We start from the raw sequence: 25459 nt of genomic DNA on the forward strand, positions 1-25459 counted from the left end.
TTGATAAAATCATTTTTTGGTTTCTGTGTACAGAAAAGATGGTTTTCCAACTCGTGAGTACGCCTCGTATATCTGGCCGTGTGAAAAACATGGCGTTTCCAAATTTATGCCACACACTATGCGACTATCCTTGTGTTCTGTTGATTGTCATCTCAAATTCAATTTTCACTGGAAACGGAATATGTTTGAACTGAAATGGCCAATCGTTAGAACTCTATGAAATTCGTAGAATCAAGCATTCTGCCTCCTTGTATTCGATAGCGGCATCACAATCAGTCGGGTTCCATTACACAGTTTCGGCGCATGAAGATTGCGAAACATAATAACGACAGATTCTACTTTGAGACGGAAATGATGCGGTGGCATACCAAGCCTTTCCAATGAATTTAGAAATTCCACTGGATAATTCTTCATTGTCAAGACGATCGATCGATTTGTATGAGCGCAAGTCTCCCAGAATTTGACTTTATTCTTCTTCTTTATTGGCGTAGACACCGCTTACGCGATTATAGCCGAGTTAACAACAGCGCGTCAGTCGTTTCTTCTTTTCCGGCGTCAATTGGATATCCCAAGCGAAGCCAGGTCCTTCTCCACTTGGTCGTTCCAACGGAGTGGAGGTCTTCCTCTTCCTCTGCTTCCCCCGGCGGGTACTGCGTCGAATACATTCAGAGCTGGAGTGTTTTCGTCCATCCGGACAACATGACCTAGCCAGCGTAGCCGCTGTCTTTTAATTCGCTGAACTATGTCAATGTCGTCGTATATCTCGTACAGCTCATCGTTCCATCGAATGCGATATTCGCCGTTCTTCCGCAGAACTTTTCTCTCGAAAACTCGCAACGTTGACTCATCACTTGTTGTCATCGTCCAGGCCTCTGCACCATATAGCAGGACGGGAATTATGAGTGACTTATAGAGTTTGGTTTTTGTTTGTCGAGAGAGGACTTTGCTTCTCAATTGCCTACTCACTCCGAAGTAACACCTGTTGGCAAGAGTTATCCTGCGTTGGATTTCTAGGCTGACATTGTTGGTTGTGTTTACGCTGGTGCCAAGATAGACGAAATTATCTACGACTTCAAAGTTATGACTGTCAACAGTGACGTGAGAGCCAAGTCGCGAGTGCGACGACTGTTTGTTTGATGACAGGAGATATTTCGTCTTGCCCTCGTTCACTGCCAAACCCATTTGCATTACTTCCTTGTCCAGTCTGGAGAAAGCAGAACTAACGGCGCGGGTGTTGGGGCCGATAATATCAATATCATCGGCATACGCTAGCAGCTGTACACTCTTATAAAAGATTGTACCTGCTCGATTAAGTTCTGCAGCTCGAATTATTTTCTCCTTTTCGTGCTGTCGAAAGCAGCTTTGAAATCGACGAAGAGGTGTGTGTCGATTCTCTTTTCACGGGTCTTTTCCAAGATTTGGCGTATGGTGAATATCTGGTCGTTTGTTGATTTGCCAGGTCTAAAGCCACACTGATAAGGTCCAATCACTTTGTTGACGGTGGGCTTTAATCTTTCACACAATACGCTCGATAGAACCTTATACGCGATGTTGAGGAGGCTTATCCCACGGTAGTTGGCGCAGATTGTGGGGTCTCCCTTTTTATGGATTGGGCATAGCACACTTAAATTCCAATCGTTGGGCATGCTTTCGTCCGACCATATTTTACAAAGAAGCTGATGCATGCTCCTTATCAGTTCTTCGCCGCCGTGTTTGAATAGCTCAGTCGGTAATCCATCGGCCCCCGCCGCTTTGTTGTTCTTCAGGCGGGTAATTGCTATTCGAACTTCTTCATGGTCGGGCAATGGAACGTCTGCTCCCTCGTCATTGATTGCGGAATCGGGTTCGCCTTCTCCTGGTGTTGTACGTTCACTGCCATTCAGCAGGCTGGAGAATTGTTCCCTCCATAATTTAAGTAGTAAGTATCACCTTGGGGGGTTCTACAAGAGTATGCTCCGGTCTTGAAACCTTCTGTAAGCCGCCGCATTTTTTCATAGAATTTTCGAGCATTACCCCTGTCGGCCAGCTTATCAAGCTCTTCATACTCACGCATTTCGGCCTCTTTCTTTTTCTGTCTGCAAATTTGACTTTGAATCTTTCAATTCATCAACATCGGTATTTTTGTCAGCTAACATTGCGCGTGCACTTAAGGAATCATAGTTACGATAATTTGTCCAATGTCCGAACATTCGTGCTAAGTTCATCTTTCGTGAATTGATAAACGGCAGATGGAATTGATATCAAACCGCCGGAAGCATCCATCGGAATTGACTCATTTCTAATTATTAGTGAATACGATGTAAAATGTCTTCGGCAATGTCGATTCCAATTGTGAAGGCTGATATGTCGAAATGATTATCGCGAAAAGTGTACTTTGTATTCGAAGTAGCTATCGCATCGTCCATCGTTTGATCCCAGTGATTAGTTCAAGCAATTGTATCTTTCGTGAATTGATAATTGTGTAAATTCGTCCTAATGCATTAGTTGATAACACATCTGGATGTGCATCTATTGGTTGGCCTTGCTTTCTGCCTAACTATTTCTTTGACGATGCATTCCTTTTATAATATCAAGATATTTCCGAATAGAGCAATGTTCTCGCAAGTGGAAAAAACTCGTCAATGTTAATTTTGTTGCTGGCGGTGTTTCCACTGGCTGTACTGTTTTCTCTGGGTTGAAAACGTTCATGAATTGCAAAAGTAAATATCCTACAAAGCGCTTTTTTACAGTTCACGTATCGACCGTATCGTTCAAAACCAATAACCGTCATGTTGCTTCCCCAAACTGCAGTACTCAACATTGATATGAGTTTTGAATGTGAATTAAACAATAGTGGGGAATATAGTACGATCCATGTGTCGTCAACTTCGATATTCACTCTTCTAAATTGAATCCTGAATATTCTGCCGACAACGATAGAGTGATATCCATCATTTCCAGTTTTTGTTTCCGAAAGAAAAGCACGTGGATAGTGTTTCGTGCATTTATTGTCAGACATACAAACCGAAAAGGGATTGTAGTGTCCGCAAGGTCCAAGAACCATATTGGTTTCCACCACTTCGTATAATACTGGGTCTTTCTCTGGATCAGGAATTTCAGCAGAGATGATTTCATCAATTTGATCTGGTGTAACCAGCACCATATATGTATACCATTGCTTTATGATAAAGTCCATCAAACATCGTAAGCGTTGTTTGAAAAGTCGTGCTGTGACATCGTGACGATCGCTTGCTAATTGACCGCAATCCATATTTCCGCACGTATGTCATCGCATCATGGGAGTACTCGGTAATGTGCCTTGGGCTGCCAATGGATTTTGATGCCAAAGAGAACGCCCACCGATATTAGCGCGACCTCTTCGTGGTATCGTAACAAATTTCAATCTGTAATTGATCAGTTTGTGTGAAACACACATAACGCTTTCACTGAATAATTTTCAATAATTTTTTTTGAATAGCCAGAATAAAGAAAGCAAATGACAAATTTGAACTATTCAAATAATTGAAAAACAAAACAAAAATATTAAAAGAAATAAATTTTGTATGAAAAATAGTTACTTTTTGGAATATTCCAATGGGAAAAAGAAAAGGGCTGTTTTTAGGGGTTTTCCGGCAATTATTCGAATTTTTTTCGCCATAAAAACCATCCTTGAACCTCAACGAACATTTTAAAAAAAGAATTGGCAAAGTTGGCCCAGGCGTTTTTGAGTTATGCGCTTACCAACACATTTTGCGATTCATTTTTATATATAAGATAAGAAGATTATAAGCATTTATGTTTGGAAGAATATTTAATATTAAAAAAAATATTTAATAAAAAAAATAATAATAATTATAACAACATATAGCAACTGTAAAAGTACAATATTGTATAAATGGATTATACTGATTGTCGCTACTGAACAAGACGGGTTATTAGCGTGCACCACGTGGTACCGGTCAGACATTGTCAATTTCACAACAGAATATCGAAAATTGACAATTGCGGGTACTTTGCTAGATTATGGGCGAACGACGCAATTCATAACAAATCAAACGCAACATCTAACATAAAATGATAAAAAGTTCAATAATAGTTTTAGATGACTGCAGAACAATGTAAGATTTAAAGGGGAACGAACGATGAAGTTTTCGGTGGTGCTGTCTTAACACTGTGCGGGATTGCCATTATTCACATCATGAGGCACTTATAAATACATATGTACATATGTGCGAAAAGTAAAAAATCGAACGCGATATTGCAGCAGTATCGGTCAATTTCTGCTTGAAAACTGTCGAAAATATTGGGTTCAGCGTCTGGACTTCTGCAAGCGTGCCCGTGGTGGCCATGGAAAAGGAATAAAGAATTTCATTGATATCATTGATATTGTTTTATTTAAAAAAAAATTTGTAGCGCTCTTATTGACCCGTTACAACCCAGCGGGATATTGTAGACATTGGTAAGCGAGCAAGGTAAACGATTCAGCATGATTGTATCGCTTACTCTGACCGATGAAAATTAACACGGCGATGTCCTACGAAAAGTAACGGATCACCCCTTTCGCTTACCATAGGGACGAAGAATTCTTCGATGCCAAAGTTAAAGGAGAATTCTTCTATGCCAAGGTCAATAGTAGAATAGAAAAAATTGCATATTAATTTTGATTTATTTATGAAAATACATGTATGAATTTCGTTATGAAAATAAGTATTATGTGTACAAAAACTCACCTTATAGACCACTCACACTTTTTGATAAAAAGAAAAATGCACTAGATTCAATACAATCGTTATAAAGGTTGTATTTTTGTGAAATGCACTTAAAAATTGTTATAACAAAATGTGTTTAACTGAACTGAATTATTACAAATTGAAATAGTTTAAAAACGTTAAATACATATTATGTATAAGTATATAAAATGATCAAAGGTTGAAAACAGCAGGTTTTAAAAAACGTTAAATATAAGTATATACAGGCGGGTAACTAGCGGAAAGAACCGGGATGCTGCGAAAGCGGAGATGTTGGTCAAACGACGTCGTTACGAAAAAGGTGCGCGAGATCCATTCTCGTTCCCTTTTGTTCTAATTGGTATGCTGGATGGTGTCATCGTTTTTATACTCTCGCAACAATGTTGCTAAGGAGAGTATTATAGTTTTGTTCACATAACGGTTGTTTGTAAGTCCTAAAATTAAAAGAGTCAGATATAGGGTTATATATACCAAAGTGATCAGGGTGACGAGTAGAGTTGAAATCCGGATGTCTGTCCGTCCGTCTGTCCGTCCATCTGTCCGTCCGTCTGTCCGTCCGTCCGTCCGTGCAAGCTGTAACTTGAGTAAAAATTGAGATATCATGATGAAACTTGGTTCCTTGGCTCCATAAGAGGGTTAAGTTCGAAGATGGGCAAAATCGGCCCACTGCCACACCCACAAAATGGCGGAAACCGAAAACCTATAAAGTGTCATAACTAAGCCATAAATAAAGATATTAAAGTGAAATTTGGCACAAAGGATCGCATTAGGAAGGGGCATATGAGGACGCAATTTTTTGGGAAAAGTGGGCGTGGCCCCGGGCCCCCCCAGGCATTTTCATATACAGTTCAAAAATGGAAGAAATCGAATAATAACCACGCCCACCTCCCATACAAAGGTTATGTTGAAAATCACTAAAAGTGCGTTAACCGACTAACAAAAAACGTCAGAAACACTAAATTTTACGGAAGAAATTGCAGAAGGAAGCTGCACCCAGGCTTATTTTATACTCTCGCAACAATGTTGCTAAGGAGAGTATTATAGTTTTGTTCACATAACGGTTGTTTGTAAGTCCTAAAACTAAAAAAGTCAGATATAGGGTTATATATACCAAAGTGATCAGGGTGACGAGTAGAGTCGAAATCCGGATGTCTGTCTGTCCGTCCGTCCGTCTGTCCGTCCGTCTGTCCGTCCGTCCGTGCAAGCTGTAACTTGAGTAAAAATTGAGATATCATGATGAAACTTGGTACACGTATTCCTTGGCTCCATAAGAAGGTTAAGTTCGAAGATGGGCAAAATCGGCCCACTACCACGCCCACAAAATGGCGGAAACCGAAAACCTATAAAGTGTCATAACTAAGCCATAAATAAAGATATTAAAGTGAAATTTGGCACAAAGAATCGAATTAGGGAGGGGCATATTTGGACGTAATTTTTTGGGAAAACTGGGCGTGGCCCCGCCCCCTACTAAGTTTTTTGTACGCATCTCGGAAACTACTATAGCTATGTCAACCAAACTCTACACAGTCGTTTTCTTCAGGCATTTCCATATACAGTTCAAAAATGGAAGAAATCGGATAATAACCACGCCCACCTCCCATACAAAGGTTATGTTGAAAATCACTAAAAGTGCGTTAACCGACTAACAAAAAACGTCAGAAACACTAAATTTTACGGAAGAAATTGCAGAAGGAAGCTGCACCCAGGCTTTTTTTAAAAATTGAAAATGGGCTTGTCCTCGCCCACTTATGGACCAAAAACTATATCTCAGGAACTACTTCACCGATTTCAATGAAATTTGGTATATAATATTTTCTTAACACCCTGATGACATGTACAAAATATGGGTGAAATCGGTTCACAACCACGCCTTCTTCCAATATAACGCTATTTTGAATTCCATCTGATGCCTTTTCTGTATAATACGAGTATATATGTACATTAGGAACCAATGATGATAGCGGAATAAAACTTTACAACAATACGGTATTTGAAAAATATGTAAATGACGTATAATGAAATCTCGATTATCACTTTATTGTGCGAGAGTATAAAATGTTCGGTGACACCCGAACTTAGCCCTTCCTTACTTGTTTATTCTAAGTTTAAACACAAAAATAAACGAAATTTTTAATTAAAATAGCAGCTCACCTGATCACGACCAACTTTTTGCTTGATGATTTGACGAAATAATGAAAAAATTTACTTATAAATTTTATTCTGTCAATTTGTATTTGTCGTTTTTCATGTACTTACTTGACTTGTAAATGTGAACACAGTAGAATTTAGCCGCATAGCTCACTTTTATGCATTACCTGGTATCGAAGAATTCTACGTAGAATTTTCTTCGAGGCATTCTTCAAAGAAAAATGTAAGCGGGGAACCATTATTCCGCATAGCTTACTTTTATGCACTACCTGGTATCGAAGGATTCTACATAGAATTTTCTTCGAAGCATTCTTCAAAGAAAAATGTAAGCGGTGAACCATAATCCCGCTGAGAATTTCTATATATTGGGAATCCTAGAATAAAACTACAACCAAATATGCAGAACATTATGAAAAAACTTCATTAAGTGAGAGTATATTCCCGAAAGTAAAAATTAATTGTTTGGATCACAACTGGATCAATAATAGGGCTACACTATGTAGAAGTTGAAGAAATTAATTAACATTTAACAGTTGTCCTCAAGTAAATGAGTGTATTTTAAATCATTCGATAGATAGATATATCCCGGAATGACATCATACTATATAATCATCGGTTGAGAATTGTTCAATTATTATTATTCAGTGTAATTTCAATCCAACTCAATTATGCAACGGCCCACGTTTGGTAATCAAAAAGATTGCTGGAAATATTATTGTAGCAACCATTTTGACTGGAAATTTTAATGGAGAAATGGTCTTCTTACCTCTTGACGATTTAATATGAATTTGAAAATGTTTATAACTAAAAAACTATTAACATTATTGTTAAAAATTAAGAATGATCTACCCTCTTTTATTATCACAAGTATTATCAATTAACAACTTTGAAAATTAATAACTTCTTACAATATCAATAAAATAAAAAAATCAATGTGTGGTAATATACAAGTATTTTAAGTTTATTTGTGCTCAATAACAAATCGAAGATCGATCGAAGGAAGTAATCCACGGGTTAATCTTATACCGGGAATAACGTTTTCATTTGTATTCATAAATACAATTTTACTGTATTCAATAGTTAATAATTAATGTAAACCACATCCACAGCGAAGCGTGAACGGCGTCCTCTATAACATAATGAATCCGATTTAAAACTTTTATAAAAATTTGGTCATTATTATGGAGCTTTGCTTGTGTTCAAAAAGGTATTATATTTTAATCATTATTGGTCAATTAGTAACATAAGGTAAAAACGTTAAAATTTGAGATTATTTTAACAAAATTTTGTATAAAAAAACTACGGATTTTTCTCTTTATTTTTTTATTAATATTACATTTCAATTTATTAGAAAGGTTAATATCCTTGGATGTTAAGTTATTCTGTTTAGTATGATATATTTCATTCATGGGATAGAAGGTATTGAAGATACCTCTCCAGCGTATTATCTTTATTATTAGTTATAATATTCTACACAAATCATAATTTTCTAGAGACTAGAAGAAAATCTATTTAAATGATCTTAGCTTATGCATGTGTGCTTATATACAATTAAATGTTTTTGAGATTACGACTATCGTTTATTTGTAAATAGCAATTTAAAATCTTAATATGTACATTGTGTGGGGTTTGTTAAGTTTTTAAGTATACATTTTTACATTAATAAAATTAAACTATATTATATATATACTATGTTCCTATATACATATGTATGTATGTATCAATTCCACTTGTAAATTCCTGTAAATGGATATACTGTAAATAATACTGCTGCTAGCACTTGTTTATATCAGGAGATAATTTGGATTAAGTTTACTGTAAAGTTATTAACATAATATTGTAAGCCACAGACACTCTTGGAATTATTGGAAGATATTATATGTTAAAAGTGGTAGGTTGCAGTCATGGTCATATTTCGCATTCAAACTCGGATATTCGTTGATTGAAATAAACCATGCCATGTTCCAAATCTTCACTAAATCCGCTAACATCCATATAGTCCGATTCTGCGGATTCATCCTCATCCCATTTGTGAAGAGAACGAGATATTTCCTGTCTCGCATATGAAAACGAAGGTCGTAAATGGGAATCCTTATGCCAACATCGAGTCATTAAATTGTAAAATTCTAAACGCGATTCCTTTGGCAGCTCTGGCCTAAGACCATTTGGAACTCGTCGGATAACTTCGCGTCCTGTTAGATTGGCATATGGCGTAGATCCTGAAAAGAATGTACATACATATAAATGTTTTCATCTACATATACATACATATAAATAAAAATGAGTCGCCAAACTGTATGTACGCTCATAACTTTCATACGGCTGAACCAAATTTGATATTTTTTTTTTTTTAATGTTCGTTGAGGTTCAAGGATGGTTCGAATAATTGCCGGAAAACCCCTAAAAACAACCCTTTTCTTTTTCCCATACAAACGAATGAATGTTTGTTTGTTAATAACGCAAAGAGAACGGCTGCACCAATCTTGAAATTTTCAGACTTTGTTTGTTGTGGATCGGGGAAGGTTCAGAAATAAAAATACCTTATAGTTTCAAATTTGATAATTTTTTTTTTTAAATGTTCGTTGAGGTTCAAGGATGGTTCGAATAATTGCCGGAAAACCCCTAAAAACAACCCTTTTCTTTTTCCCATACAAACGAATGAATGTTTGTTTGTTAATAATGCAAAGAGAACGGCTGCACCAATCTTGAAATTTTCAGACTTTGTTTGTTGTGGATCGGGGAAGGTTCAGAAATAAAAATACCTTATAGTTTTCATGACGAAAGGTCGGAAAATTGGATAATTCCAAAAGTTTTTTAAATTTTTGTTTGTTTTGTTTTTCAATATTTTGATTTGTAAATTATTTGAATCGTTCAATTTCTGTCGCTTGCTTTTTTATTCCGGCTATTCAAAAGAAAAATTATTGAAAATTATTCAGTGAAAACTTTACGTGTTTTTCACACAAAAGGAACCAATTGCGAAGAGCCCTAATATCGGCAAAGGCAAGGCAAGAAGTACTCCCAAGATGCGGTGACATATGTACGTGCGGAATTATGGATCGCGGTCAATCACCAAGCGATCATCACGATGTCACAGCACGACTTTTCAAACAACAGTTACGATGTTTGATGGACTTTATTTTGAAGCAACGTGCTGTTAGATGCTGGATGTACTCTGTTGAGATGCAAAAAAGAGTTGGTTACACCAGATCAAATTGATGCAATCATTTCTGCGGAAATTCCTGATGCAGAGAAAGATCCAGTATTATACGAAGTGATGAAAACTAATATGGTTCATGAACCTTGCGGACACCACATCCCACTTCGGTTTGTATGTCTTACAATAAATGCACGAAACACTATCCACGTGCTTTTCTTTCGGAAAAGCAAACTGGAAATGATGGATATCCTCTGTATCGGCGTCGCTCACCAGACGACAATGGCAGAACATTCAGGATTCAATTTAAACGAGTGAATATCGAAGTTGACGACACATGGATCGTACTATATTCCCCACTATTGTTTAATTTGCATTCAAAACTCATATCAATGTTGAGTACTGCAGTTTGGTGAAGCAACATGGCGGTTATTGGTTTTGAACGATACGGTCGATACGTGAACTGTAATAAAGCGCTTTGTAGGATATTTACTTTTGCAATTCATGAACGTTTTCAATCCAGATAAAACAGTACAGCCAGTGGAAACACCGCCAGCAACAAAATTAACATTGACGAGTTTTTTCCATTTGCGAGAACATTGCTCTATTCGGAAATATCTTGATATTATACAAGGAATGCATCGTCAAAGAAATAGTTAGGCAGAAAGCAAGGCCAACCAATAGATGCACATCCAGATGTGTTATCAACTAATGCATTAGGACGAATTTACACAATCCACCCGAAAAATGACGATTGCTTCCACCTTCGGTTGCTATTGATTAATGTACGCGGTTCAACTTCATTTGAGTCATTGCGTAGTGTGAATGGTACGGTGTGTGCAACTTTTTGAGAAGCAAGCCAGCAATTACAATTGCTTGAACATGTTAATCACTGGGATCAAACGATGGACGATGCGATAGCTACTTCGAATACAAAGTACACTTTTCGCGATAATCATTTCGACATATCAGCCTTCACATCCGCGTCCATTATGGAATACGAACAAAAATGACATTGCCGAAGACATTTTACATCGTATTCACTAATAATTAGAAATGAGTCAATTCCGGTTGATGCTTCCGGCGGTTTGATATCAATTCCATCTGCCGTTTATCAATTCACGAAAGATGAACTTAGCACGAATGTTCGGACATTGGACAAATTATCGTAACTATGATTCCTTAAGTGCACGCGCAATGTTAGCTGACAAAAATACCGATGTTGATGAATTGAAAGATTCAAAGTCAAATTTGCAGACAGAAAAAGAAAGAGGCCGAAATGCGTGAGTATGAAGAGCTTGATAAGCTGGCCGACAGGGGTAATGCTCGAAAATTCTATGAAAAAATGCGGCGGCTTACAGAAGGTTTCAAGACCGGAGCATACTCTTGTAGAACCCCCCAAGGTGATACTTACTACTTAAATTATGGAGGGAACAATTCTCCAGCCTGCTGAATGGCAGTGAACGTACAACACCAGGAGAAGGCGAACCCGATTCCGCAATCAATGACGAGGGAGCAGACGTTCCATTGCCCGACCATGAAGAAGTTCGAATAGCAATTACCCGCCTGAAGAACAACAAAGCGGCGGGGGCCGATGGATTACCGACTGAGCTATTCAAACACGGCGGCGAAGAACTGATAAGGAGCATGCATCAGCTTCTTTGTAAAATATGGTCGGACGAAAGCATGCCCAACGATTGGAATTTAAGTGTGCTATGCCCAATCCATAAAAAGGAGACCCCACAATCTGCGCCAACTACCGTGGGATAAGCCTCCTCAACATCGCGTATAAGGTTCTATCGAGCGTATTGTGTGAAAGATTAAAGCCCACCGTCAACAAAGTGATTGGACCTTATCAGTGTGGCTTTAGACCTGGCAAATCAACAAACGACCAGATATTCACCATACGCCAAATCTTGGAAAAGACCCGTGAAAAGAGAATCGACACACACCTCTTCGTCGATTTCAAAGCTGCTTTCGACAGCACGAAAAGGAGAAAATAATTCGAGCTGCAGAACTTAATCGAGCAGGTACAATCTTTTATAAGAGTGTACAGCTGCTAGCGTATGCCGATGATATTGATATTATCGGCCCCAACACCCGCGCCGTTAGTTCTGCTTTCTCCAGACTGGACAAGGAAGTAATCCAAATGGGTTTGGCAGTGAACGAGGGCAAGACGAAATATTTCCTGTCATCAAACAAACAGTCGTCGCACTCGCGACTTGGCTCTCACGTCACTGTTGACAGTCATAACTTTGAAGTCGTAGATAATTTCGTCTATCTTGGCACCAGCGTAAACACAACCAACAATGTCAGCCTAGAAATCCAACGCAGGATAACTCTTGCCAACAGGTGTTACTTCGGAGTGAGTAGGCAATTGAGAAGCAAAGTCCTCTCTCGACAAACAAAAACCAAACTCTATAAGTCACTCATAATTCCCGTCCTGCTATATGGTGCAGAGGCCTGGACGATGACAACAACTGATGAGTCAACGTTGCGAGTTTTCGAGAGAAAAGTTCTGCGGAAGAACGGCGAATATCGCTTTCGATGGAACGATGAGCTGTACGAGATATACGACGACATTGACATAGTTCAGCGAATTAAAAGACAGCGGCTACGCTGGCTAGGTCATGTTGTCCGGATGGACGAAAACACTCCAGCTCTGAATGTATTCGACGCAGTACCCGCCGGGGGAAGCAGAGGAAGAGGAAGACCTCCACTCCGTTGGAACGACCAAGTGGAGAAGGACCTGGCTTCGCTTGGGATATCCAATTGGCGCCACGTAGCGAAAAGAAGAAACGACTGACGCGCTGTTGTTAACTCGGCTATAATCGCGTAAGCGGTGTCTACGCCAATAAAGAAGAAGAATAAAGTCAAATTCTGGGAGACTTGCGCTCATACAAATCGATCGATCGTCTTGACAATGAAGAATTATCCAGTGGAATTTCTAAATTCATTGGAAAGGCTTGGTATGCCACCGCATCATTTCCGTCTGAAAGTAGATAGAATCTGTCGTTATTATGTTTCGCAATCTTCATGCGCCGAAACTATGTAATGGAACCCGACTGATTGTGATGCAGCTATCGAATACAAGGGGGCAGAATGCTTGATTCTACGAATTTCTTAGAGTTCTAACGATTGGCCATTTCAGTTCAAACGTATTCCGTTTCCAGTGAAAATTGAATTTGAGATGACAATCAACAGGACACAAGGATAGTCGCATAGTGTGTGGCGTAAATTTGGAAACGCCATGTTTTTCACACGGCCAGATATACGAGGCGTACTCACGAGTTGGAAAACCATCTTTTCTGTACACAGAAACCAAAAAATGATTTTATAAAGCTGCGTTACATTGAAAAACAAAAATGAAATGATAAATTTAACTTTCTTTTCATTTCAAAACACATAATTTCACGCAGGACAACGGCTGCGGGGTCAGCTAGTTATATATATATACATTATAGTAACTAGTAACCTTTTCTATGAATCTCTTACCCAAAGTAGATATTTCCCACAATACTATGCCAAAAGCCCATACATCAGTCTCATGCGTAAAAATATGATATTGTAACGCTTCTGGTGCCATCCATCGTATTGGTAATGCAGGCCTACGACTCATCGAATCATGTCCATGACTGTGATCATGAGTATGGGTTTTTTTTTCAATAGCATCTTTTGTTGGGATTTGGTTTGTATTGAAGTTATTGTTCCAATGGTTTATTATGAAACGGCTGCCGAAATCTAATTTCCTCTTCGTATTGCTACTTATTACTTTGTTAGCAGTCTTTAGGTCAACCTCTTGCTGCTTACATTCATCTTCTAAATCAATTGACATTCCAAAATCACAAATTTTACAAACACCATTATGATCCAGAAGGACGTTGCGTGCCGCAAGATCACGATGTACAATCTTTAATGAAGATTAAAGGATAAATTCAGTATATGTAAGATCATATCTACTGTTAAAATTACAAGTATGTGTTTTTACTTTATTTACCCTCTTTTCAGTAATGTACTCCATTCCACAAGCAATGTCCAATGCAAATCCACCTAGCGTCCGTGGCGACAGAGGTGTAGAACTGCGACCACCAGGCACAGAGGCTGGTAAAATATTAACAGCACTACGCGCAGCGCGCAGTAATGACAACAATCGTCCACGCATTGCATACTCCATAATTAGCATGTGTGGCTCTAAAATAAATATTTAATTAGTAAAAAGTAGTCATTGTATCTTTCATATACCATTACTTCATGTCAATTCGTGGCTCATGGCCGAATATTTACAAATATATTAGTATATAAAAGGGAGACTTTTAACGACACTAACCAATTTCTAAGCAGACGCCAAGCAGAGTCACAACGTTTTGATGTGAACCCAGCTTTCGCATAATGTCTGCTTCTTCTTTCAAACTGGATTGAGGACTGAATTTCCGGATCGTTTTAACGGCAACAATACGTGTAGCTCCAAAATGGCCGCTAAAATTATCTGCCTCAGCCTTCCACACTTGACCAAAGTTACCCTCACCTAGTAAACTCTTCAGGCGAATATTGCTACGATCAAATTCTTCACTAGTCACTGAGCATTGTTCATCATATAGCATGTCCGCATTTGTTTTCCGAGAGGTAACTTTGTTAATTGTCTTCGGATGATCGGATCGGTGATGGTCGATTTCATAGTTTTCCTTTTCGCCTTTGTTTTGAAACTTCGAATCAAGTTTCTTTACAGGACTAATAGGCTGTTGGTCACCAATGCATACAATGAAATCTTCCTCAATTTTAACGCTGCGACGAAATATGTATGATCGCACAAGATAAAGGGTAAGTGCACAAAGAGGTATTATTCCGATTCCAGCCAGCACCATGGTGGCAATATTAACGCGCCGCATATCTAAAGATACTTCTCTATCATTGGCGACGAAAGTATACTTAATATCTCCTCTATTTATATTCGTTTGCTCAAGTTGAGTCTGTTTTCTTATTGGGGCTGTTTCTATAACACCTACAAGAGAGGGTTTAATATCTTCATTTAAATTGGGAGAAGATGACTCTGACGGCATAGATGGTGTTTCGGTGATTGGATTCTCATAGGAGTGTCTCGATTTCAAAGTCGGGTGTAATATTGCACCAGGTTTGTCGATGATTTCAATTTCCGTATTTGATCGATCTCGAGAAGACTGATTAAGAAATATAACTATATTTTCATCATTTTTTATTTCTTGAGTGAGACTTGGGCCAAGAGCTCGAAGTTTCTCAATGTCCTCTTTAACAATGGCCCTTGAATTTGTATTATTTGTAGTTGGTTTTACTGTTTCGTGACTACTAAATTTTTGTGTTACTTTCTGGTTCAGAAAATCAGGGTTTCTTATCCCTTCTTCATCAACTGTTCTGGATCGAACAGTAGGTGAAACTGTTGATAGTTTGGCAAATGCAGGAGAGGTGATTTTTATGATTGATTCATTTGGTACAGTTGTATTTCTGACAAATGTTTTCATTGTGGCGTTGGTTGAATGAACGCGAATCGTTGTAGGGTACACAATAATGGGTGAATCAGACATAAAATTTTTAGTGAATTCTGTGGTGGTCTGAATAGGCCCAGAAGTTTCATTACTCTCGTCGGAAACCGTTATTAATAATGGTGTAGAAGAAACAACAGATGGTAGTTTTGTTAATTGTAAAACAACTCTTTGGTCCATATTCTGTTCTTTATTTTCTTTGATGAAAGATGCTATACTTTCGTTGTTAAAAAAAAGTCCACTCTTAGTTTCCACTGAGGTTATTGCACTCGCATGCGTAGGCGAACGTCTAGAATAATTGTATCCTCGATCTCTATATTTATATCTTGATCGGCTACGCTCAACAGCGGTTAAAGTTGATGTAGAGACGCGTGAGGTAGGAGTAGTAGGACCTAATTTATTTGCAGAAATCTCCAATAGCCTGGGAAGTCCCTCGCTAACTGAAGTAATTGTCAATGTACCGGACTTAATAGGTGGAAGTTTTTCACCGAAGTACAAGTACGGTTGTATATCATCTTCCTCAATGGAACTGGAAGTTATGGTTACTGATGATAAATCCTTATTTTTAGGCCGCACTTTCACATTTTTCATAACATCTTGTATATGATTTGATGTGTCATTTTGTCCCTTTGCAACAATAAATAGTCCATGGGAAGATTCGTCCGTAAAGAGTATCTCATTGTTGTCTCGATCTGAGGTCAGCGTAGCTGAACCGGTTAGAGATGATTCGTGAATGATAATCGTACCATTCTTTGTACGTGTTAAATTAGAGCACTTTCTCATACAACTAGCAGTCGTACGACGCGTAAAGTTCTTTGTACAGTTTTTTAAACAATCTGATCGTACATCACTTGGAGCTTTAGATGTGGTTTCTAAGGATGAGGATCGTCCGGTGGTACCAAGGCGTGTTCGGACACTTACACGAGGTAATGCATTGCGACGGGCAGCCAGAACCATCATCAGCCTCCGCTCCCTCTCCTGTGAGGATATATTTGATGAAGCGGAAAGTCGTACTGGTCGATGCGTTGTTGGAGTGATACTCGACGTTTCCGAGAGAGCTACCGAATGGAATAAGAGTTAAGAAAAATGTTTATAAAATTAATCAACACATTATCTTATATATAAAAATTATTTGGGTTTTTGTCTGTTCGCTATAGCTGACTAAACCGTTGCATGAAATGAAAAATGGCCTGAACCACTTTGAAGAGAATCCAATATCACCGGTGTCACCGACCATTTTATACTCTCGCATCATAACGTGATAATCGAGATTTCATTATCCGTCATTTAAATATTTTTCAAATACCGTATTTGTGTAAAGTTTTATTCCGCTATCATCATTGGTTCTTAATGTATATATTATATGTACAGAGAATGCATCAGATGGAATTCAAAATAGCGTTATATTGGAAAAAGGCGTGGTTGTGAACTGATTTCACCCATATTTTGTACATGTCATCAGGGTGCTAAGAAAATATTATATACCGAATTTCATTGAAATCGGTAGAGTAGTTCCTGAGATATGGTTTTTGGTCCATAAGTGGGCGAATCCACGCCCATTTTCAATTAAAAAAAAAAAGCCTGAGTGCAGCTTTCTTCTGGCATTTCTTCCGTAAAATTTAGTGTTTCTGACGTTTTTTGTTAGTCGGTTAACGCACGTTAAGTGATTTTCAACATAACCTTTGTATGGGAGGTGGTCGTGGTTATTATCCGATTTCTTCCATTTTTGAACTGTATATGGAAATGCCTGAAGGAAACGACTCTATAGAGTTTGGTTGACATAGCTATAGTAGTTTCCGAGATATGTACAAAAAACTTAGTAGGGGGCAGGGCCACACCCACTTTTCCAAAAAAATTACGTCCAAATATGCCCCTCCCTAATGCGATCCTTTGCACCAAATTCCACTTTAATATCTTTATTTATGGCTTAGTAATGACACTTTATAGGTTTTCAGTTTCCGCCATTTTGTGGGCGTGGCAGTTGGCTAATTTTGCCCATCTTCGAACTTAACCTTCCTATGAAATACGTGTACCAAGTTTCATCATGATATCTCAATTTTTACTCAAGTTACAGCTTGCACGGACGGACGGACGGACAGACGGACATACGGACAGACAGACATCCGGATTTCAACTCTACTCGTCACCCTGATCACTTTGGTATACATAACCCTATATCTGACTCTTTTAGTTTTAGGACCTACAAACAAGCGTTATGTGAACAAAACTATAATACTCTCCTTAGCAACTTTGTTGTGAGAGTATAAAAATAGCGGAATAGCTACAGTGTTAAGAAAAATTTCAATTGTAACGCAATAAAGCTATGAAGCCAGTCCGAAACTCCACGTGTGTGAATCAAGGGGCGCTCAATACCGATTTTAAACTGTATCAAAATTAAGTGGTGAGAATTTTAGAGTAAAATTTGGTATAAAGGGGGATATACTATGATAGCTGTGTTCGATTCGCCAATCGTTGGAGAATAACGAATCGAAGAACCTAACCATGTGATCAGCCAACTGGACGGCACTTGTGGTTTAACATCTTTATTGACGCATGAGCAATGGTGGAAAATAACTTTGTATTTTCATTTCTTATTTGAGCCATACAAAGCAGTAAAACTTTTCAAATTCGCAAAACAAAGATTAATAGCATTGAAGATAGTCGGTATACCATTTTACAAGGTGCGTCCCAAAGTAAACAGAACTTTTTGAATCTAGGGCCCCCTGCGCCATCTATATGTTGACTAGTGCGTTAGAATCTGCTATCTTTATTGCCCAGTGAGAATTTCATGACATTTCATCGATTGGAAGTGAAGTTATTGCGTTTTAAGTGTCAGTATTTTTGTGTTATCGGTACGAAAATGATCTTCGAACAAAGATTCAACATTAAATTTTGTTTCAAAATTGGTAAAGCTTTTACCGAAATGTTTCAATTGATGAAACAAGTTTATGGCGATGATTGCCTATCCCGTAGCAGAGTGCACGAGTGGTTTCAACGTTTTCAAAGTGGTCGTGAGGACATAAATGACGATCAACAAGTGGGCCAATTAAAATCCGTAATCACCGGAAATTCCATCGAAACTGTGCGCGAATTCCTCAAAAATCAGCCTAAATCATCATTGAAATTCAAGGAAATGGAATTGAACATCTCCAAATCATCGATTTATCGCATTTTGACCGAACATTTGGGCTTACGAAAAGCGTGTGCCTGGATTGTTCCGCACAAATGGACTGACGAGCAAAAATTGCTCAGAATTCAACATTCGAAGGACGATTATTTAACCAAAAATCACATTTTAACCATCAACCACTACATTATTCACCTGATATAGCACCGTGCGACTTCTTCCTTTTCGGAAAAATGCATTTGCCCTTTCATGGGCGTTATGCAGACGTAGAGGCTAATCGAAGACAGCTATTATACTAAATGTAACTCAGAAGAAGACTTTTCGCTAAATATGACTTTATTCTTTAAACAGTAACTTTTTGCTTATTTGGACTATTTGCGTTATATGCGTAGAAGAGATAAATTGGTTATCAAGATATGCCATCAAATTGTTTTGAAAATAACTTTTAAGTTAAATGCAATTTTTTTTATTAAACCAATTCAATCAACTATACATTTATATATACATTTGTTATCTGGAGAATAACATAAAAAAGATGGGTCCATGTAAACTTTTGGTCTCCCCGCTCTCAGATTAAGATGGTTTAAGGATGATATACAGGAAGGAGAAAGTGTGTTGGCCTCTAACCGAGGTGTGAGGACTAATCATACATTTATACATATTTTATTGACTAATCATTGACATGAATATCATTCCATCTGCCCTTGCTTAACTTTTGTATGGCTATCGTTTTGACTTTTTTAAAGAAAATAATGTCACTAACCTTCAACCATACTTAGCGTATCTCCTGAAGTTTTCTCGGCGATATCCAGTTCAGTAGAATTTTGAAGTGGTACTATTGTCGACGATATCGATACATCTGTCCCGCTTTCCAAGGCAAAATATTTATATTTAACACTGCGGGGTTCCAACCCCTGATTAATTTTTTTACCGCGTTCAGCTTCAGAAACATTAACAAATTCCATTGGCATTGATTTTTGTTGCTCGCGTTCATATTCACTATTAAATATATCGCTTTTACCTCGCTGAGGGATAACTAAGTTTTTGCCATTGCTACTGCTAAAAACTGTGAATAAAAGCACTACTACTATCAGCTCAATTGCACGTGCGCATTTTTGATTGTACATCATCACAGTTTATCAACGACGTTCATTTACTATACTTCTGCTTTTTGTTCTAGAAATGTTTATTCCTATCTATTTTTAATGTAAAAATAAGATGGTTCGAGCACCAGCAACGTTGAACCTTTCACATTTCGGCGATAATATCGAGTAAGAATGATTATCTTTCAAAATTAATTATTGATGGTGATAGCCGAGAGTTTATCATAAATCGAAATCTGAAAAGAAATTAATAAATTTGAGGAAATAGTATTATTCACTAAAGAACTCGTTAAGCCACATAATTTTGAAGATAGTTTTCAACAATTTTTTTTTTTTGGAACGAAGTTCCTTACGGCAGGCTTGGAGAAGATAGGGATTTTGCTGCGGGACCTAACTGAAAAAAAAGTGATCATAAAACCATAAGAAAAAACCCGTAAGAAAAAGACTGTAAGATCGCTAGTTATAGCCTACCTTTAGGTTTTGCAAAATAATTAGGTATGAAAATCTGTAACATTATTGTGCATGCAAATTAGTTTTGGGTGAGAATTGTGCTTGCACTAAGTACGTTTATGGGGAGTTGAATTGTTGCATATTTTTTGGCGCAGATTGGTTAATGGTTTGTGTTTTTTTGTTATAATGCTCAAAAAAAAAATCAAGACAACCTACATAAAATTAAGCACAATTTTTTTGGCAAATTGTATCGTTTCTACATTATCCGAAGTAGGGATGGAAGAGCGCGAGCGGAGCGACTCCTCAACTGATTTGCGATAAGTCCTGCATGTGAAAATAATCGCTCACAGGGTACAGACGTTGCAACTATTGGCAAGTACTTTTTAGCTACATTCCATAGATACGGATATTCAAATTTCATACTTTCCGACACAGTGAACGGATTAGGATTTTGTTTCCGATTATAGTTACTTGTTGCAGGTCTTATATTAATTCCGTCAATTGTCGAAGTCATCGAGTAAAAGTCGATTTTAATCGATTCAAGACAGGCTTGAATCGATCCTAAAAAGTCGATTCTTTCTATTAAAAGATCGATTTTTGACTAAAGTCAGAGTCGACTTTCCTATCCCTAATCCGAAGGAGCTTCGTTCCTACCTGGTGTCCCACCACACCACATTTCTTTTTTTGATATCACACATTTTGACCAATCCAAACGGTTTAAAGACCAGAGGGACGTAACTTTTGACATTGCTGAGGAGTATTCAAGAAAATATTTTCAAGCAATTTAACAAATTTATAACTCATACACTGCGCGAAATATTCAGCATTTGGTTTGTTAGAATAACGAAAATAATTGTACAAGTATATAGTATATGGGGTTTGTAAGTACTTATATGGTATAAAGCCAACGGGAAGTGTGCAAATCCAATAGTAGTTAAAGAAGAGATAAGGGAGTATTGAACCGTTTTTATCTATTTACATTGTGACAAAAAACACACGGTAATTGTAAATAAATTCCCCGGGTAAACGATATTTCAAAAAAATGTATTTTGCTAAGTTGGTAGGACTGCCGTTAATTACTCTACCAAATATGAGCGCGTTCTGTCAACTAGTTTGTTTACAACAGCTGTTTAAGTCGGTATATCTCAGTAGTGCGTTGCGATTTTTACAATAGATAAAAATATCGAACAAAGAATTTTTCTTAAATTTTGTAATTTTTCCGAAAATTTCGTGTGCGGAATCATTGCGAATGTTGGAAAAGTCTTATTAAAAAAGTGATGAATATGGTTCTTGAAAATTGTCAGGCAAGTGTTAGAGAGATGGCAAGATAGCTCGACACTGGTGGATATTTTGGGAATTAAACGTTCTTGCTCGGCTCGTTCCGATAAAGCCGAATTGTTTTCAAAAAGAGTACGATTGTGACCAAATTTAAAGCCAAAAACGCAATGAATAACATCAATCACCAACCGTATTCACCAAATTCGGCTCCGTGTGATTTTTTCTTGTTTCCCAAACTGAAATTGTCGCTCCGTGAAACGCGCTTTCAGTCGATCGATGAAATAAAGCAAAATTTGCAGTAAGAGCTGAGGCCATCCCAAAAATTGCTTATGAAAGTGTTTCAAAATTTTGGTCCGAATTGAATAATTTTTGGTGGCATACTTCAAAGGCAGTATTCGTGCAATGTTTTATTCCGATACATACATGCATGGTGCTTAATTTGTGTACTGGAAATTGAAAACAAGATTGAATTTAAAATTGTGTTATATGAGAAGTAGGTGTGGTGGTAGTCCAATTTCGCATTCTGATATTTGATTGTAAGAAAAATGCTACCTACCGAATTTGGTTAAAATCGGTGGAGCAGATCCCGAGATATGGGTTTTCTCTTAAATGTTAGTTATGTATATAAGTACCTTCCTTTAGTGCTTGGTTATGGTGTTCATTTAATAGCGTTTTATGGAGTGGCTGTGGTCCGATTAAACCCATCCACGTACTTGTCCTTCCTTTTTATGCCAAGGAACACGTGTACCAACATCCTATAAGATATATCAAACCCAGCTTGCACAGAGGGAGGGACGGACGGACAGACAGTCACCCGGATCTATCTATCTCGATTACTTTTAGGTGATACAAACAACCGCTAGGTGAACAAAACTATTATACTCTGTGGCAACATGTTGCAATACATAGTATAAAAATAGATATCTGCGATTTTTTTACGTTTTTCTGGTGCATGTATGTATGTATATTAGAGCAAATGGCGCAAATTTAGTTTATTCACCATATTGAAAATGTCAAGATTTGATTTATTTACAATGTTTTACAGTCATTTTCCGACTGTGATGTCAGAGGCTACTTCTTGCTAATTCTGGTTTGCTAAAACCGAAAAATAGTAAAAATTTTCTAACGCCTAAATTTTTTTTTGTTGTAGTGTAGGGGTGTAAGGGTTAAAACGCCACCAAAGCAATGACCGAAATAGCTACACATGATGAAAAATTTTTAAATTCAAGTTTGTAATTAGGACACCTTAAATATCCGACGGATCTCTTGGCACATCACTCACAAAATTTTCTTTGAATTTGTTGTGTAGTGTTATTCATTTACATATCACACACATCTGATTTTTATTTTTAGATCCGTGTTTATAACCAATTATTTAAAAAATTGTAGAATGTGAAGTTGAATACAAAAATATAGCTTCTTCACAAATTAATTTATTTTAATACCGAAAAATAAATTACACAACAAGCGAATATAATTAATCATGCATATATAAGTTGAAAGCTTTTAATCGTTGAATTTAATAGTGACCAACAATTATAGTTATTGCTGAAACCAACGTTTTACCCCGTGTTGATTGGAATGTAGTAAGAGAGCTGCAACCCTAACTTGTTTTTTGTATCTAAAAGCGAACTTATATACTGCAAGAGAGTGGGTTGCATATACTTACATACATATGTATTTATGTACTTAGTTTATATACATAATCATTTCGTACTTTAGTTTTTTTTTCATATGTATATAATATTATTTAATTGACACACACGTGTACAAAGTATTTGAAATATTTGACAAATTTTTAATGCACATATGTACATACATTTATGGGTGTACTAGATATACATATAACATGTTTTTCATATTCACAATTCGATACACACTTTACATTATACATACATATGTACATACCATCTGAATGTAGTAGTTAGTTATTTTCAATTCCTTTTGTTTGAGGTTTCGGTGATGTATTTTGTAAGCCCACATATGTATGTAAGTGCATAATAAGCAAAAGCTTAGCTTAATACACATAGTTTGAAACAAAAACTGAAATTCACAGACACTAACACACTTGAACACGTTATCTGTATATGTATATACATACATAGATGTAAATTAATTCATTTAAATGAAACTTGTGCTGGGTCGCACCTGTTGAATAACAAGGCAAAATTAGCGTTGTAATATACAATGCTTGAAATATTACAGCTTTCCGAAAACTTGTTCACTCTTTTGCTAAAACATTTTATTTTTATTTTTAAGTTTTCTTTGCTCTGCTCTAGCCAGCAAAATTGCACTTGCTACTTCCTTTTGCTGAATGTTATCATTACGAGTATATTTTACATTTTATTTACAGAGTACCAACTGGCAAATCACCATGTTTATTCATAATTTCTCCGCATTATCTGACTTTAACCTGGAGTTGCTTCGCGTTAACTGAACTAAAAGTTAAAGCTTCGTTGGCTGAGAAACGAAAAACCTAGTTATAACAAAATGGCGTCATTAAGAGCTATTTTTTCGATAAAGCTTTTGCTTTTAATGTCTAGTTAAATGTATGAATATGCTTTGGCAAGCTATATTCGAATGCTTCATAATCTGCTCTATTACAAAAATGTATAGTACTTTGGTATTTTTGTAATATGAACGTTTAATAACGATTCAAGTTCTGGTCTATGTGTATGTTATTTATATTCAAAATTTATAATTTAAAATGTATAAGTTCAAAGTAATTCAATTATTTGAACATGTTTCCTACAACAATAGTAATAATATTTTTGAATTCTTTATTATGCAAGGCTAACATCGATAATACTCACTACTTTTTGAATTTTGGAGTTTGAATTGATAAAATATGTATCTTTGAATAAAATACATACATATACATAATTTTTTATTTATATTGTTGCTTTCCACTATTTTATTATTATTCTTTGCTCAATAAACATATCTATGTTTGCCTATAATCCTCTTTTGCAATTCAAAAAATTATTTGTAAATATAAATGCGGTTATTTAATAAAACTTGCAGACAAAAATCTTAATACGCATGCGTATCGATTACTCGTACTAACCGGTGCAATTAGATTGTTGTGTCTATTTGCAAAAAAACATAGATTTTGATAGATAGATGAACAAGAGAACATATGTATGTATGTACATCACATTCTCTGCATGAACTTTCTCTATATTTCTCTGTTCTCTGCTGCTTCGGACTGGGCGGCCATCTAGCGACAAACGCTGCATCTCGAAAAAAATGTATGTGGAAAATAAAAAAATAAGAAATATACTTTTTTCTAGAAATATATTTCTTGAAAAAAAAAGATTTCATATTTTAAAACTTCAGTAATTGTAACATAATTTTTATATACCAATTAAATTAATAAATTTAATATGAGCACTGATATTTTGATTTATCCTTGGATAAGTTTATTACGGGCATCTCGACAGGATAAAATCTATGTCTTACTAACTGTATTGCCGTGCCTATTGCCTGTGGAGACTCCACATTGCTTATAGCTTACAATATATGGCAAACTAATTGGTATGCCATATATCGTAAGCTATAAGCTGTCACTTCAGCAGTTTGACAGCGCAGTTTTCATTTCTATGAAAATTTCGAAGAGGCAACATATGTATCCCATTTGCACATATGCCGACGGCAATTTCATTTCGGTAATATGAAAATTAGAAGAGGGAGTATGAAGACGGTTGTGTTATATTATAAAAATAAAGTATATTTTCAAAATAACATTTTTTCAAAAAATTAATATTTAGTTTAATGTTGTTAATTTACAGAAAAATTATGCAATTTGGGTTGGGAATCCGTAGTTCCGGACATTGCGAAATTATTCTAGATTAATACTTTTTTTTTATTGGTTTCAGATAACTAGGAGGGTTGAAATCATGGGTATGGTCATGTGGAAATTTTTAGAGACCCCCACTTCGTCAGCTCATAATTTTTGA

At 36.7% G+C, this 25459-nt stretch overlaps 1 protein-coding gene across 2 annotated transcripts; it reads right to left on the reverse strand.

Moving 5' to 3' along the window:
• Positions 1–7810: 7810 nt before the first annotated feature.
• LOC126762987 (uncharacterized) lies at positions 7811–23950 on the reverse strand. 2 transcript variants are annotated; one of them, XM_050480110.1, is made up of 6 exons: positions 23409–23950; positions 19433–20008; positions 14357–16600; positions 14027–14220; positions 13525–13939; positions 7811–9094 (listed from the first exon to the last, which is right to left on the reverse strand). In XM_050480110.1, exons 2-6 carry the CDS (start codon positions 19797–19799, stop codon positions 8784–8786), a joined length of 3531 nt encoding a protein of 1176 aa, XP_050336067.1. In that variant the 5' UTR covers positions 19800–20008; positions 23409–23950; the 3' UTR covers positions 7811–8783. The 2 variants fall into 2 exon arrangements, with proteins under 2 accessions (XP_050336067.1, XP_050336068.1); XM_050480111.1 differs by lacking the exon at positions 23409–23950 and adding an exon at positions 23170–23381.
• Positions 23951–25459: the final 1509 nt, after the last annotated feature.

This window comes from Bactrocera neohumeralis, chromosome 6, assembly GCF_024586455.1.
Source record: "Bactrocera neohumeralis isolate Rockhampton chromosome 6, APGP_CSIRO_Bneo_wtdbg2-racon-allhic-juicebox.fasta_v2, whole genome shotgun sequence".
NCBI lineage: Eukaryota > Metazoa > Arthropoda > Insecta > Diptera > Tephritidae > Bactrocera > Bactrocera neohumeralis.